Raw genomic sequence first — 17638 nt, forward strand, 5'->3', positions numbered from 1 at the left:
TATAGGACACTGTATGCGAATTCTGGTTTCATTTAATAAAATGGAAAGTTATGAATTTGCAGTCCTGAAATCATTTAACGGAAAATTGCAGTATTTTTTATTTTTTTAGCTGACCCGTTGGTGATACTTTGAGAAACAAAAAAAGAGAGTACATTGAATGATAAATTCTATGTACTTTTTTTTTTTTAACGTAGGATCCGCAGCCGCTACCCTTCGGGTGCGCACTAGGTAAACCCACGAGTTCACGCAATAGCCTGCAAACTACGTGAACCAAGGTAAACCGCACCTAAGCGCGACAGGCTCTGACCCAGGAGGCATAATCACATAATGATGTTTTAATTCCATAAGCCAGAAGGTTTAACGGCAGGTCTCGCCATAATGATGCTTTAATTTTTCTTTTTTTCTTTTTACAATTCATCTTTTTTAGGCAAATTATCTCTAACTAGATGCAGAACCCAAGATTTTAAAAACTATACTGTCGTGACATTCTTAAATTAACTATGAAGCAACCATTAGTATTTATTCTGAATCCACTAGAATTTATTCTGAATCAGTTTTAAGAGAACTTTCATCCTTGTGCATTTATTTGGTAATTATAATTGAGGGTACAAGGAAGAAACACCAGAGTAATTAGCTAAAAGATAAACAAAAAAAAACTAAAGTATACCATTTCTGGTAACCGACATATAATTAAGGGTGAAGCTACAATTAAATAAATATTATAGCGGTTAGACCCATAGGAAGCTTTATACAGAAGGTGGATAATAAGGTTTGTCGATTAATTTACGTAAGCTAACAGTTCTCATCGACCCACTAAACTAGTGTAAGTTGCACGTGTGGTAACTAATCAATGTGATTTTTGCTGAAATTCATGATAAAACATCATTACACAACATAATCAGTTTCGTACAGTAGTTTGTTTTTACTGTAAGAAAGAAAACTCGTGAAACGAAACAAACATTAATCGGAGAGGTGGAAACCATCAAACCATTTGTTTCATACACAGAATAATCTGGTCTTCTTTCCTTGGCTGTCAATTTCTCTGATTTCGATGCAATTTTGTTATGCTTCTGTTATAAAATGCCTTCACTCGTTCAAGCACTAAAGAGTTACAGCCAAAACATGAGTGTCACAATTTGCCAGCAATAACGTATACATTCAATGGGGAGAAGCTAGATTTTACTTGTATGTCCTAGAGATTGTTACAACATTGTTGCATATGCTATGCGTACATTTTCCAATCTGACTGCAGTATCAAGCAGTTCACACTTTGTCAAAATTCTCTACTACAGTATGTCTCCATCCTTTCGGACCTGAATTTCAAAAATAGAGAACAAAATGAAGAAAAAAGAGTGAAAACAGGAACAGAATTAGCTGGTTTTCTGGGACAAAAAGGAGTAATACTTCCATAGGGTGAAATTAAGCTTTTTCACAATTTTTTTTTTTTTTTTGCTGCATCCAGTGACCCTTGGAATACAGCAGCAAAGAAACAAAAGATTAAACAACACATAACAGAGATAGTTACTTACCTTACAATGTTCCTTGTAAGTTGGTCTCATACCCCACAGATTAGAAGTCTTGTAGGTAGCAATTTCATTCATAAAGAGATATAAAAAGGGCTACGGTCATGCCCAGGATTAAAGAGGTTAACTGAATTGCTGTACTTCTCAACGATGAGCTGCCGTTATTCATTTCTGCAAGCACCCCAGCAACAGCAATATAGATAAACCCTCCTGCCGTGAATCCCTACCACCAGGAAAAAAAAAGTAAACATTAAGGAATAGTGTATATCAACGGTAACTTCATATGAAAGTTTATGATTTTCTAAAAACAATCATAGCCAGCAATCTCTAATGTATGGGCAAGCAACAGTGGATATGCATACCTCGATTAAAGATGACTGTCCAGGATCTTGTCCCCACATCAATGCCTGTGAAAACCACATTGACCACAATGTATCCATTTAGCTGGTTATCGTATCGTTTTTCATTTTTTACTATGCCCACTCCCCCACGTTTACAGACTTTCTTCAATGTTACCATCATAAAGACAAACAAGAAATGCAAAAACAAAAGATACTTCAACCCTTAACAGATAAAACGTACTTACCAATGCAGTTCCAGCCAGTGCGGCCAGAGCAGAAAGGAAGTTGAAAGATAGAGCTGCGGAGACACTAAATCCAGACCTTACCAATATACCAAAATCACCAATCTACAGAAGAAGAGGAAATCAAAGAGGTAACAAACCAATCCAAAAGAAATAACTTTAAGTTTTGTATGTCATATTTATAAATCATCCAAGTTTTAATACATAAGATGATAATGACTGTGTAACATGCTGTCGGCCTGTATAATACTTTTACCTACCGGTCTAAATTGTACTCCCTCAGTCCCATCCTATTGTTAACATTTGGGAGAGAGGGTTCAACACGCATTTTAAGACTCCTATAAAGTATAGTTTCGGAAATTATTTTATTTTTTTTCTTCAAATATAGAAGTTAAATGTTTACATTTCTATTCAGAAAAAGAAAATTTTAAAAATAACTATGTACCTAAATCGATTTACAATATAATATAATGACCTAAATTGATTCACAAATTGAATTTTAAGAGAAAAAACTATGTACTTAAATTAGTAACTTAATCCCAATTTGTTATTAGACAGGACAAAAGCTAACATTACATTATGGTACGTTTGTCGTGCATTCATATTTTAGAAGCAAATTTGTCATCAGTTTATATTTTTACAATTAAGGTTGGTGTGAATTTTTAGTGAGTCCTCAAAAACTAATCTGCAGCACTTAAGCCACCTTAGTCTTCAATCTGATAGAAACTAGTCAAGTAATGTAATGAACTAATGATGCAGAGAGGAGAAGCCAAACCTCCTGAGGAAGCTCATGAGCAAGCAAGAATAGAGTTCTTGACCACCCACCTACAGATCCATAAAGAAGAAATGCACTCCCCAAAGCCACCCCATCAGTAAAATTGTGCTGCAGTGTTAAAAAATATAATTAGGCAAGTCAAAATTGTCCAACTAATACTTTGTACCTACAGTATATGGTTAACATATGGTATGCTGTAAATATTATTAGATACTGGAAGTTGCTCATATTATATATGTCATGCTTCAGCAATCCATGGAAACTGCAAACAAAATGAGTCGGTAGAAAAAATTATGTTGTTAACTGTTGCAGACTTGCCTAAAGAAATGTGCACAATGTTGTAGCTGTAAATTTATGACAGTGAGAAGGTAAAACTTCAAGAAAAAAGTTTACATAGAACTGGAAAACTACAAAATGTTAAAATTATGAAAGCATTTTTTTAAAACGTGCATATAATCTAATATATAGTGTATCAGTGATATACATCAAAGGTTTTCAACTTTTCAAGAAGCTGCAAAATGCATCAAATACAAAACAGATTGTTATGTGTGTGCAAGGCATGGCTCTACTCTGCAGAGTACAGTACAAAATGGAAAACCACATATGGAAATTAGGATGCTGTGCCGGTTAGATACATACATAACATATCCATATTCTATTAGAAAGAGAGACATAAAATTCAAAAGAACATACCACACCATCAGAGAAAAGGTTGAGATAACCAAACACAAGATTTGAGGGAGACTCGGCAAGTTTTTTGACATCCATGAGTTCTGCACTACTGCTAATATTCTTTACATCATCCATGTTTGGTTGTTCTTCTGCACCACCGGTAGTGATGTTTCTCTAGAATAAAATGAGTTTGTCAAAATAATATATCAAACCTAATAAGATTTAGGTGGCCGATAACAATGAGATACAGAGAACAAGTAGAGTACATTCGAGGATAAAACAATAATCCCCCCCCCCCCCCCCGGCCCGCTCTCTAATATATAACGAAACCAATAAGATTTAGGTGGGCAATGAGATACAGAAAGAAAGTAGAGTACTCAATACACGCCGGGACCACTAGAGCCTCACCAAGGCTCCAGATAGACCCTGGACAAGCTCCAGACAGCCCAAACTTGTCCCCACCCGGGGTCCACCCCCAAGGCCCACGCCCTTCTCATCCTCCTTAATTGCATTGGTTTGTATTTAATTTTTTATTTTGGTGATACATACATACATATATATATATGCACACACACGCGAGAAATTGCATATATACAAAAAGATACATGCTTATAAAGCGGCAGAACTACAGAACTTGTATTTCAAGAGGGAATTGTACTATGTTCTCCATCGGTTCAATAAGATAAGAAACTTTTTCATGAGTAAACTCGCTTATAGATATATTTAAGCTCTTTTATTACCTTTCTGAGAACGGCAATTCCACTTTGTCGTTCTCCATTTGCACAGTCATCAGTGATTTTGTCAAACTCTGTACCTTCTGAGGACCCCTTCGCTAGGTTTTCACCTTTTTTAGTGACAGATGGAACCTGAAGATCATCGTCAGTAGCATCTTTGTCATCCTTCAACTTTTTGCTGCTCTTACGATGATGGTGATGATGGCCATGACTGGGTGCATTGGCTTCTCCACACACATCATCAACATACCTCACTACCTTTTCTACCAGGAGAAACAGAACAATACCAGCTGCAAAAGCCAAAATTTGCAAATTGTAGAAAGCAACGCTACTTGCGAAGAAGATTCACAAATGCCGAATAATGAACAAGAAAAATATAGCCAAGACACACAATCACAACCTTGGGCCGCCTACAGTCTAAATTAATTTCCAGGCCTATAACACGATCATCCATATCTTACTTCCTAAGAAAATTCACAGATGCAATGAACAAGAAAAGTATAGCTCAGACACGTAAATACGTAATCATGACCTTGGGCCTACTGTATAAATTAATTTCTAGGCCTATAACATGATCATGCACTTGTAGTGCATGAATGATTAGTAACTGACGGCCATCAATCGGTAAGATCAAGTACTATCCATCCGCAACACTGAATTCAGCTAAGTATAATAAAAAGATTAAACCGAGAAACAGGAAATTAAGGTAACAATCTTATTAGTTTCAGTAAATCCATGATAACCCTATGCTTGATTCTATAGATGTCATAAATCATAATATAATCTTCTTTAAAAAAATCCTAGATAATACACACATAAGATGACATGTGTACAGGTCACCTGATGTGGTTAACAAAGAGAGCACTGGAATGTCCTACTTGCCAACAAAGAGCGTTTAAAAGAATATACCCAGTATGGACAGCCCGACAGATAGATCTTGTATAGAATGTGAATGTGAATGTGAATGTCCATTTTCTGAATGAACATGATGGCCATGGTCCATTTGATGATCATGTGAATGAGTGTGATCTCCACCTGAAAAAAAAATTGCTTGAAAATTTAGGACAATAGTCATCTCACAGATTAACTTCAATTTAAAGATATACTACCTCATACAGACCTTGGAAAGACTGGCACCTAATTTAATTCTACATTTGATATAGCAGGATGCCTTTTTTAATCATTACAATGAAAGAATAACAGTGATTTGCTAAATGGATCGCCTAATTTTGTTACAACTTAAAATTTCAATTTAGAATTCACCTCACGAACACAATTCTTAGCAAACAAAAAGGTTTTCCTAGATCTTTTGACACCTTAAAGTGCTTTTGACTCTATATATATTATTTCTAATATTTATCATGTAAATGATACAAGATAAATAATATTCTTTTTATTATAAAATTAAAAAATATATAATCTTTAATTAGTTGAAAAGTAAAAAAAATAAAACCATTATCAATAACATATATTAATACTAAAAAATACTTACAAATAGATAATTAAAATATATATTATTTCTACTACCCATTACAATATTTAAATAAATTGTACTCCCTCCGTCCCACCAGGTTCTTTACAGTTACCTCTTTTGGACGTCCCATCCATTTCTTTACATTACAAAACTTTCCCAAAATAGTTAATGGGTCCCACCACTTTATCACTTTTCCTTCCTTTTCACACTACTTTTACTCCACTATCTCTCTTTTATATATTAAAAATCGATGGGTCCCACCACTTCACCCACTTTTCTTCCTCTTTTTCACTACTTTATACATATTTCTTAACCTCCGTGCCCAAACCCAATGTAAACAATTGGGTGGGACGGAGGGAGTAAAAGCTAAATCTCTAAAAAAATATAATCAATTTGTCAATAATTTACACTAGTTCTCCCCACTAGGCCCTAGTAATTGAGAAGTACAAGTAATGTTATCAGATATGTAAAGTTATTTTTAAATAGGCAACTGCATATATAAAATATATAATTGATATATAAAAGAAATAAGGCCAGTCTCTATAACTCCTAGGTAGGGAGGATGGGGGGACTTTTAGCATACCAAATGCATGAGGTAGCTGATGAAGAAAAGCATCCCCTAGCATAGCACCTGCCTGCAATACGAAAAGAGAGAAGATATCTACTTAATATAGAAACTAAATATGCTAAATAGAAAAGTTAATTGTAAACCTTTCAGTCACTATTAATTAAAAAAGAAAATTGAAGGTGCGTTTTTACAGTAACAAAAACAGCTTAACAATTACTAATCAAAAACCGCAATATCATCAGAAGAAACTAACTGCTTCAAGAATATTCTATACGGTGAACATGTGTTCATAACTTCATATAAATGTAATAGCGCCCAGGATGCCTTGAAGGATATATTAGACGTAGCACAATAGGTAGTGGATCCAAATAACAGTCACAGAAAAGATAATTAAGAAGTTCTCATATAGGTCAAACTGCACATGCCAAAAACATTATGATGTTTTGCAGCTAATGTATCTGTTTGCTTTGTGTGCAATCTCGATGGTATATGCTCAATAATTTACATCATTATTCGTGAGCCTGAGAGTATTTTTCAATGCACTTTGTTTTCTTTTCAAAAGAGTCTGCTATACAGGCACAGTCCCCAATTATGTACAATTCCCTCTAAAGTTTTTCTAATAAGTAATACATATAGATTAACAAAGATGGTCCCAGCCCTCTAGAAAGAATACACATCCATTACCCCTCTCGAATAAAGAGGAGAGTTTGAGATTGTCGCTAAATTTAATCAAGATAACCAAGTAAGCTAGTCCAGTGCCATAAGTTGATGCACAAAATACTCACAATGCTCATGTCAATGCATAGTACAGTTGCAAAAATAAACCCAACACATCTATGAAAAAGTACACCAAGGGTAAAAGTTACCAGAGTGATGAGGGAAAATAATACACCAAGAACAATGAACATTACTTTATAACTTAGATAATGCACTGAAGTGGTTCTAAGCATAATATAATCCTTTTATTCTTGTTTTGGACAAATATGTGGCTCACACGACGGAAAGAAATAACTATCATCGATAAGTCATGGCTGACATCCCACATATTACAGAAAATGTTACAAACTATAAGTTGAATGTATCAATTTACGCTTTTTTAAAAGCATAAAGTCTCACAAGTGCAAAATATATATAATCTAAATTAGTGCAAAAGAGTCATGAAGGAGCACAGAATCTAACCCCAAATACAGCCAATGCATCAACAATTGTCTTTGAAGGCTTTCCTTGTACTGCAATAAATCACAGTTCAGTTTTTTTCTGTAGGCGAAGGCATATGAAATGACAAGCAAAAAAAAAGAATTCAGCAAGCCAGCTGCTAAAATTTAGAAGAAAAAAGAACCTGCACCTAACGCATCTAGCAACTTACCAAAGATTAATGGCAATATAATCAGGCATATAAGCGAAGCCAAGCTGACCAAAAGTGAGCAGCCCATCGCATTGACCCAAAGACCTGGTAGTTACCAATGAGGAAGAGCCAACAAGGATCTAAAGATTACAAGAGAAAGAATTTCAAATTGGGGGGGGGGGGGGGGGGGGGGGGGGGGGGGGCGGGGGGCTTTATGATTTTTAATTTAAATATAGCCATTGTTGATATTGATATATCGCACAGCTAGGACTATAGTATCATTATTGTAAGGTCAACAAATCAAAACAATTATATATACTCGGTACAAAAGTAATGGCAGATAACAGATGAATCATAAGTTTGAGATTTCATTATCTAGCTGTACTAAGGACTAAATATTACATTAATTGAGCTATTCATCATATACAGCACTCATCAAAATAAGAAGTCTATTTCCAGTCGTGAATGTTTAACAAATCAACATTGCATCTACAACATTTAATAAAACCTTGTCATCAGCCTTCATCTTAAACAATGATGTTGGCATGTTGCTTATTTCCGATCTTATACAGATTCATCAACAGATTACATTTTAAGCAATTATGAACCTGACTTGTTTTACTTGTTGAACTTCAACTACATTCAAACTCTATATTTGTAAAGACTTTCATCATCATTAGTGTTAATAAACCACATATGGTGATAGTATATCGACTACAGTCTGATACAGTCTAGGAATACTGGTTATCTTGCAAATATTACCGGTCAATGAAACACTGAGTACTCATTATAAAATCCCCTCTTCATTAAATGCTAAAATCACTATATCCATTCCCGTATTGTGGCACCAAAAACAGTTTCCAGTGCGAAAATAAAATTTATACTCCATTTACAGAAGTGGTTACCTTCAGTTGTGCATTGAAAACAAATCATTCATTTGTGTGGCTTTTACTTTAATCATAATTATGCCGTGGATAGATCATTTTGTAAATCGAGTTCTCCACATTTCAGATATAGCACCAATTACAGCTACACATTGCACATTCCAACTGCTTTAACAAATAACTTCATTATCTAGAAAAACTTATCCAACAAAGTACAATTAGTTTACCGTGATTTACAAATTATCGAGGACATCGCTTTGTCGAGTTTCTAGTGTACAAAAGAAGCAAGTAAATATACACACATATGGAAAATGCGAAAAGAGATACCTAATCCAGTAAGGTCCGGAGTATCAAAATCGTCCTGATCGTAATTGTAAAAATCATATCCTAATTTGAGTTCCTCCTCTTCAGCTAACTCTTCCGGAAGCTTCCACCGAGACTCCTCGTGATGATGATCATAGTGGTGGTGATGTCCGTGATTACATTGTTGAGTGTGAGTGTGAGCGTGAGCGTGAGCGTGAGCGTGCACGTCGTTATCGTGGTCGTGAGCAGCACAGGATCCAGCGTTGTGAGCGAGGCTTGGATTGAAGGTGAGTAAAAGAAACGAGATGGTGAGTAAAGCGAGTGATGTCGTGTGAATTGACATGTTTCTCGCCGAGAAAGAGATTCAAGCCCTAATTGAGAGAGAGAGAGAGAGAGAGGTGCGAGTCTGAAGACGATGCCTGATTGCCTGGATTTGGTTGTTTAATCACTAATACCACTCCAAACGGATCCTACTGGCCAATGCGTAAGTATTAAAAAGTACTCGGCGGAAAGCGAAAAAAGAAAAAATAATATAATAAAGTACCCTGCGTGCCGTTCGTTCAGCGTCCGGGTCCAGAGATGTCCAGAAATCATCTAAATTCGAAAGGCCCGGTTTCAAATCGACAGGGAAAAAAAACATTTTGGGAAAAAATCCTATTTGGATGCGATTTCCACTTTCTGGGATTGCGAAAAATCCTTTTTGTATATAAGAATTTTAGATATAAAATTTCATCGGAGATCTCGTATGTTCTGCAATCAAAACACTATAAATTATATTATTTTGTAAAATATGTTCTACAAGAACAAAGTTCTATGTAGTCCACATATTTACTGTAGTACCGTAAACCACGTATGTTCTGCAACTATAGAATGACATAAAAACATTGCAAAATGTGTTATTTTGCAAATCATATTCTATAAGCATCATTATTTTGTTAAAAATTTTGACAATCCTAAACATTCTACAAGTTAAATAGTGAAAAACGCATTATCTAGCAAAACATGTTAAGTTTGCAGAACATATTTACATATTACAGAACATATGTGTTCTATTTGTCGAACATAAATGATTTTCAATATTTTTCATGAAATAGTGATATTTATAGAATGTATTTCACAAAATAACAAGTTTCATACAGTTTGCAATGTTTTTATGTCATTCTATAGTTGCAGAACATACGTGGTCTACGGTACTACAGTAAATATGTGGACTACATGGAACTTAACTCTATTCTACAAATATCATGTATCCATTAAAATTGTTGAAGATTATCTATGTTTAATAAATAGATAATGTATGTTCTACAAGTTGAACAAATATTCTGCAAACTAAACATATTTCATAGAACAAAATTTTTTGTAATGTTCTACATGTAAAACTTATATGATATTCAAGATTTTAAATGAAATAAATGATTTCGTAGAATATGATTTGTAAAACTATATGCTTTGCGATGTTTTTATGAAATGTTTTACTTGCAGAACATATGTAGTCTCCAGAAAAATTGTGGTCTCCATTGAAGTTAACTCTTTAGATATATATCATTTTTATTTTAAATTTTGATGATATAAAATCTGTTTTTCAAAATCTATTAAATCAGTCGGTATTCAAAAATTAATAAATTTTATTCTATTTGTATCAAAGAACCAAAAGCTACTTCTGGATTCTGTTTTTCTTGACCCGTTTGTGTAAATAAGTATAAGCACTTTTAGGAAACTGAGAACGCCAACTCCTCTCCCAGAGCTTCTGCTTTTTTCCAAACAATTTATTAACTTATTTACTTCTCACTTCTAACCCACTCTAAGCAAGAAATCATTTTTTTAAAGTTTGTCCCAACGAGCCCAATAAATGTTCTCATTAACAAGTAGAATTTTTTTGGTGATAATATTTTTACCGTAACAGAGGAGAATTTTCACTGTGATCATTCAGCTTTCACCGAAAAGTTCCATGCTATAATTAAGAACACACAATCAAATTGTGACAATGTTCCAAGATGGCAAAATTATCAAAAGATTTCAGTGCTGCACCCTGGAATCTGCAAGTCTGCAACACCCTTAACTTCATGGTCTGTATAAATGATGTGGTACCAAGAGATACAATGAACTAAAATCTGCATACATGATGTGACACGATCCAATAGAATGCACTAAAATCTGTACAACTCACAACTCTACAATCTAAGTTTATCTTGAGACTTTCATTCTTGTGGTAAAGAGTACAATAGAATGTAAACATTACTTAATGCACCACAACTCAGAAGTTGGAGCTGGGATCCCAAGTCCCATGTCCAGGAAAATCTCCGGGGCAAGTGGTGCAAGAGCAATGTGTAGCACATGAATCTGCAGGCATCTAGTTAGAATAATGCTACCATAAACCTTATGATGAATAATTGTAAACAAAACATCGATTTAACAAATCTGCTTCAGGAAATGACATGAAGTACCCGCACCAACTTAAAGCCATCACAATAAACAACACATACACACACACGCACACACGCACACATGTACAATGCATAATTGCATATATGTTAAACACAAGCATTATCATCAACGAACACATGGCCAATTGGTTGCATCTTTCTCAACACACATATTTTAGTAACAAACAAAAACAAAAACTGGCAGTTGCATATCCGCAACATTCTATCATTTCCCAAATCTTGATATTTCTTCGAAGAGAGCAACACAGGTCCTCATATGTCAGTCATCGCTGTCTATGTAGTTACTAACATACTAGCCATCATACACTAGAGTAGATTATTCCCCCTTTATATTCACAAGCCTTTTGCTACATCAAAACCAGCATTGTTTATTGAAATCCATAATGTAGAGTTGCTGGTTCTGCAAAGAAAATCATGTACAAGCTTAAGATGGCAGTAATTATGCAAATAACTACGACATAAATTTCTTGATAAGGTATACTAAAAGACTTGAACCAATCCTTTGTTTACAGCTAGATAGCCATAGCTGTGTACTATAGAAAACATGTTTGGATTACACACAAAGCATATTAGCATGAAAGGGTTCGCATGATTTAATAGGTTCTATATTCGAGATATTTGAAGAATAACGAATGATTAGTGGAAAACTGACACAGAAAAGGTTAAAAAAAATTATGGTCACGTACCAGCCTAAGTTCCAAATTCAACTATGAGGAGGAGACCCTGGCTCAGAACCACAAACAGAAGAAAAAGATATGATATCTTCTTTTCCCATGGCTACAAAATTCAGTGGTGCAGTAGACAGTCTTCTCATCTCCTTGAAATGCCCATTTTGACGCCCAGAATATGAACGTGGTGTCATGAGCTCTGGAGTCGCACATCCAACTGAGTTCCTGCGAGGTGTGGGAGTCATCGATCCATTTCCGTTAGCATGATAGCCATTTGTCTTCCTGAAACTGGGGCTTCTTCTCGGACTAGGCTTTGATCCATAAATGGATTCTTTTTCTGTTAATAGCAAGTCTTGGAGCTTCTTTTGGTCCTAATAATGACAGATACAACAAGAAACTATTCAAGAAAAATGCAAAACTGATTATTCAAGGCAGCCAATTTTAAGCATTATACATCTCCCCGGCTTGGACTTTTGCAATATATTTTCATATATGATCCCCAAAACATGAGTAGAAGGCCATTGTTTTTTGCAAGCCATTATCATACCCCTCTCCTCTTGGCAATAAGAGGTAAAGGGTTCAAGCCTCAGTGAAGGCATGCACATGAATATTAAAAATTTTGTGATTGCCCATTACCATAAAAAAATTTAAACGTAGGAACAAATTCACACCCACTTTACAAAATTATAGTTATTCCTTGATTGATCAGGCTTTATTTGCCACATCTATACACACCCGATAAGGGACAGCACACACACACATGCATATAAAGAGAAGTTTACCTTGTATCGCTTCTTTGCCTCCTCTTTCTGTTGTCTTGTAAGTTTGTAATCATCCAGTATGGATACCAAACGTGCCTACAGCAAAATAAGCTGTCAGAAGTTGTGTATATATATAGCAACATGGCAACTGTGAGCCGTAATATTAAGTTGCAAAACATACCCCGTCATATAGAAATTGTTTTCTTCTCTCATTTTCCCATGCAACAGTTTTCGTTGTTAGACTATCAACAATTGCTGAAACTCAAGCTAGTTTGTTAGCTCCAATCAATCTTCCAACTAGGGTAATATGTGACCTAATAAATTGAACATAAATAACATACCTGGAATCTTAGTAACTGTTATTCTAGCACGTTCTGCACGCTTTAGATTTAGATGCGCACCCCTTCCAGCACTGTAGCGGTTATGATCCTGATAAAAATATATATTAACAAAAAGATCAGAATTCTAAAATGAACAATTTAACTGCAGATGTATACATATTATGTGCATATAAGGTGGATGAAGACTCTAGTACATGCACACACACACAAAGAAAAACATTTAATGAAAATAGATGAAAAAATCTGAACCTTATAAGTAACCTAATACATAAAATAAGCTAAAAAGCAACTTTCCATTTGTGCAATAGTTACACAGACATTTAATGAAAAACAGATGCACATTTTGAGTTGGTCTATCACTATGTCATTTCATATGCAAGAAGGCTACACAGGATAGTCATTCTTGCTTACTAGGTTATAATCTTCAAGCCAGTTTTCCTCCTCACAGGCTGATAGCCATCGTTCTATTCTATCGATAATTTCTTTTCGACTTGAAGCTTCATCTTTAGCTTTGTTAATTTGTTCTTCAATATTTGACAGAAGTTCACAAGGATCCACGAGACCTGAAAAGCAGGAGTTTTTAACAAATCACGCAACAAACCGTGTAAAGTGGTAAAAAAGAGAGCAGCTTATGAGTTATGACTTCAATGATCAATCTTATATTCCATACCAGAATCTATCATTGCGATGGATTTCTCAGCAGCTGTACTGGAATCAGGTTCAATATGCGTCTTCCGACAAATATCTTCCAATTCCGATCTCTTCTTGATAACCAGTTCTTTCATTCTACTTGCTTTTAACTTAGTAAGCCTCTCAACTTCTTCTGATGCCTGTCATAAAATTATCAATATTACAGGATTTATTCAGGTAGAATAAACCAGAAAGCAAAGCTGTTATCAAACCTGTTGAATTATCTCCATAGAAAGTGATTCTGGTTCCACAATTTCAGATTCCGACGAAATTGAAATGATTCTGGTAAAATTACGTTTTTCTTCTCTTGTTGAGTCCATTAAGTTCCATAGTTCCAATACTGAGGCAACTATATCTTTCAGCTGCAATTTCAAGACAGATTGTTGGTTTTCTTGGTAGGCATGAAGAGGTATCTATTTATAGATAACAGGATTCAAGTTGGATACAAAACTTAAGAGCATCTAACCTTCTGAAATCGAACTTTTCTTTCTGTCTTCAACTTGAGGATTGCTTGCTCAAGCCCCTCCAAAGTACTGTCGCTGATGTTTATAGACTGCTCCAAACTTGTAGTATGTAAGCTAGGATGCACGTCGCTCACAGTCCTGCTAAACTCTAATCCAAGAATGCCACATAGGAAATGCACCTCATTCACATACCCCATTATTTTCTGGTGGCGTTCGGACTGGAAAAGGAAGGTAGTGCAAACACTTGATTAATGAGCAATGTTACAAGTAAGAAAGAATCATTTTAGCTATTATGACAACTATCTCAAAAAAAATAATAACAATAAAAGCTTAACCATTTGGGATGCCTCATATACTGAGCAATCATTGGCGTAAAAGTAACAATGAGATGCATGTAATGGATAAAGTCAATAAAATGACTAAAACGCTCTGAATTGTGGATGGATACCTTTTCCTTTTGAAGGGCTCGGAGATGAGTTTGGTACTCCGTGAGTTTCCTGAGTGATAAATCTTGTTCCTCAGATTCTAATGTTGTTGCAGAGCTGGCAAGATGACTGTATCCAGAGATCTCTACACTGATCTTATCAATCTGTGCCTTCATATCTGAAAATTGCTTCATCCTCTCCTCTCTCTTTACTTTCAAATCTTCGACTAATGGTGAAACTAACATAAGCTGCTCTTTCAAAGTTGTTGCTTTCTTCTTCTACAAATTTTATAGTAAGACAAAGAAACATTAATGAAATATAATCCTTCAGGATTTGATGACAATATTATACATGTCCATATAGATACTCAAATATTGCTCCACATCCTATTTATACATTATCTTGTGACAAATTCATAACGAATGAACCAAAAAACTCCAGAGTATATACATCAGCAATACATTCGTAATGTGCTTCAATTAGAGAAGACTAGTTAGAAAGATTACACATTAGTCATGCACAACATTATTCATAAAGAGTGTATTTAATCAAAGATTCTTATTTTATGTATGAATTTTGGTTATAATGGTAAGGTAATTAAATAAATAGAGTAAATTCCTTTCACATAAGCTTTATGCTGTTGTTTTAAATATTTAAGTCTGTATTCCTTAGATATTATGTCAAGAAGCTGTAATCTTGATAAAGAGTCAGTTCCGAAAAGGACATAAGTTACAAAATGGATAATACTAATAAAATTATACAATTCAGTTGTAGTTATTTTCCATTAAAAGACTGGTTTACTATTTATATCCAAACACGGATATAATCACAAACTGAAAATAAAATCTCAGTAAAACAGAATGAGAACAAGCCTAAAAATACACCCACAAAAACAGAAACATTTATATTGTAAGGAGAAAGGTTACGTGGACAGGACACACTAATAGAATGCAGATATTGTCCGAACTCACATAAATGAGATTTTCGCAGGACATGAATAAAAAACAAACACGAGGAAAAAACAACATAAAGGTGAACGTAAAACATATACATATAACAGAAACTAGTTATGGGTACCATTGGTTGAATGTTAAGTTCACCAAGAGCAGCCATAAGAGTAGCAAGTTCAGCTTCCTTGGTAGCAACTGACTGATGAAGACGGGCCTTGGTATTTGAGGCTTCGTCAACCTTTCTGCGGTAAACTTCGAGGCACTCTCTCTCCAGGTCCAGCAACATCCGATCTTTTTCAGCCTCACTTTCGCCAATTTCAGTCCATATTTGCTGCTTACCACAAGAAAAATTAACAATGAACACTGGGAAAAACATATTACATAAAATTATTAGAAATACCATCCTTGTGTTGCAAAGTTAAGACAAGGTAAGCGTTCAAGTTGAATACCAGAAATGCTTGTGTTTAAGTGAATTCACACAAACACTATATTGCAGACAATAAAATTCACAAAATCTATTGTGCAACCCTTGAACATGATCAAGTTTCCACCTTCCTCCAAACATCTTCTTTTCTCATAGGACTCAATTTCAGCAATTAGTTTAATTTCAAAAAAAGTGGCACCCCATGCACCCACCCACCGACACACACGCACACCCCGTATCATCTTTTTTCTTTGCTAAATACCAGATTATCATCTTTAATTATGAAAGGCACAATTGATGACATTTCTTGAAAACAATCAAACTACTTTAAATACAAAGAAAAAAGTGAAATTTAAACAATAAATGATCATAACTACTTGAAATCAACTTGGCATCCCTGACTTGGGAAGAAAAACAAAGAAACAAGAACAACTTAACTGACTTGCAAAAGATAATTACACAATGAGGAGAGGAGGGGAGGGAGGGGGAGAGAGAGAGAGAGAGAGAGAGAGATTTTGACCTGAAGTTCCCTCAACAAAGAATTGCAGCTAGTGCTTGTCCGGACACCACCAGGACTCCCAACCTTCAACATTTCAACAGAACAAGAACCAATTTCTCCCAAAACCCACTATCTAAAAACCCTCCAAAACACACAGAGGGAGAGAGAAATAGAAAAAAAAGGGCCAACGCAGCTAAAAGATCAAACGAGAATGCAAAGAAAAAGACAAGAACAGTCCATCCAAGAAGATAATTGAAGAGAAAGAAAGTTGGGTTTAGTGGGGTTTTTAAACATCTCAAGTCAAATAACAAAAAAACACACAAGTCACCATTTTGAACCCTCCCTTCTCCTCCTTAACCAGATCTGAAGCTTCCTCGCACACAAAGACTTTAACTTTAGTTCTCAGAAAACAAATAAACCCAAGAAAACAAAACAACCCAACAAACTATTTTAGATAAGAATGAAAACAATTAGGTACATAAAGCCAAATGCAGCACCAAGGTCCACCAAACAAGATACATATATATAAGTATATAAAATGCTAAGATGCACCAAGATTTGGATCTGCTTATGTTAGCAAAGATTTAAAGGGCTTTTGATATCTCTCTCAGAGAGAGAGAGAGAGAGAGAGAGAGAGAGAGAGAGAGAGAGTGGGGGTAGAGAGTGATGATTAAGAATGCTTGAATGCAAGGTAAAGAACAACAATGGAAAAGAAAGATGGTTTAACAAGAGAGAGACAGTGGAGTGTAAGCATTTTTTTTTTGTTTCGTCTCACGCGCTGATGGGAGCGTGAATTTACTACCTTTGGATAATTTTGATGTAGAAATCATTGGAGAAAATGGAAAATTATTTACTCAACATTATCGTTTTAATTAGTGGTAGTAAGCACTTTTTTGGCTTCTTTTAATAATTTCATAGTTATTGAGGATTGTGCCCTTTTAATATCATTAGAGCAACCCCAATGGTGTTACCTATTTTGAATCCCTAAAATATAATAAAATAATGATTACCTAAAATATAGGTAAGCAAAAACTTGTTTTCCTCCAACGGTATTCCCTATAATCATCCCTATATTTGAAAAAAAAATATTTTATTAGAACTTTTACTATGA

At 34.9% G+C, this 17638-nt stretch overlaps 2 protein-coding genes across 4 annotated transcripts; both read right to left on the reverse strand.

Moving 5' to 3' along the window:
• Positions 1-840: 840 nt before the first annotated feature.
• LOC108206107 (IAA-alanine resistance protein 1) lies at positions 841-9447 on the reverse strand. Of its 3 annotated transcripts, none has more exons than XM_064082321.1 (13): positions 9406-9447; positions 8886-9334; positions 7696-7779; positions 7509-7558; positions 6345-6396; positions 5197-5322; positions 4294-4577; positions 3575-3727; positions 2882-2989; positions 2110-2211; positions 1886-1930; positions 1530-1746; positions 841-1313 (listed from the first exon to the last, which is right to left on the reverse strand). In XM_064082321.1, the coding sequence occupies exons 2-12, from the start codon at positions 9202-9204 to the stop codon at positions 1594-1596; spliced, it is 1476 nt and encodes a 491-aa protein (XP_063938391.1). In that variant the 5' UTR covers positions 9205-9334; positions 9406-9447; the 3' UTR covers positions 841-1313; positions 1530-1593. The 3 variants fall into 3 exon arrangements, with proteins under 3 accessions (XP_063938391.1, XP_063938392.1, XP_063938389.1); XM_064082322.1 differs by lacking the exon at positions 9406-9447 and having other exon boundaries at positions 841-1101; positions 1184-1313; positions 8886-9357; XM_064082319.1 differs by lacking the exon at positions 9406-9447 and having other exon boundaries at positions 8886-9361.
• A 1941-nt stretch (positions 9448-11388) lies between these two features.
• Positions 11389-17246, reverse strand: LOC108204600 (65-kDa microtubule-associated protein 6). The gene is made up of 12 exons (XM_017374122.2): positions 16549-17246; positions 15732-15935; positions 14678-14932; positions 14232-14447; positions 13978-14127; positions 13746-13905; positions 13487-13638; positions 13076-13163; positions 12916-12989; positions 12756-12830; positions 11992-12344; positions 11389-11705 (listed from the first exon to the last, which is right to left on the reverse strand). Exons 1-11 carry the CDS (start codon positions 16618-16620, stop codon positions 12009-12011), a joined length of 1782 nt encoding a protein of 593 aa, XP_017229611.1. The 5' UTR covers positions 16621-17246; the 3' UTR covers positions 11389-11705; positions 11992-12008.
• Between the last annotated feature and the right edge of the window lie 392 nt (positions 17247-17638).

The sequence above is a fragment of the Daucus carota genome, chromosome 1 (assembly GCF_001625215.2).
Source record: "Daucus carota subsp. sativus chromosome 1, DH1 v3.0, whole genome shotgun sequence".
In the NCBI taxonomy this organism is placed as follows: Eukaryota; Viridiplantae; Streptophyta; class Magnoliopsida; order Apiales; family Apiaceae; genus Daucus; species Daucus carota.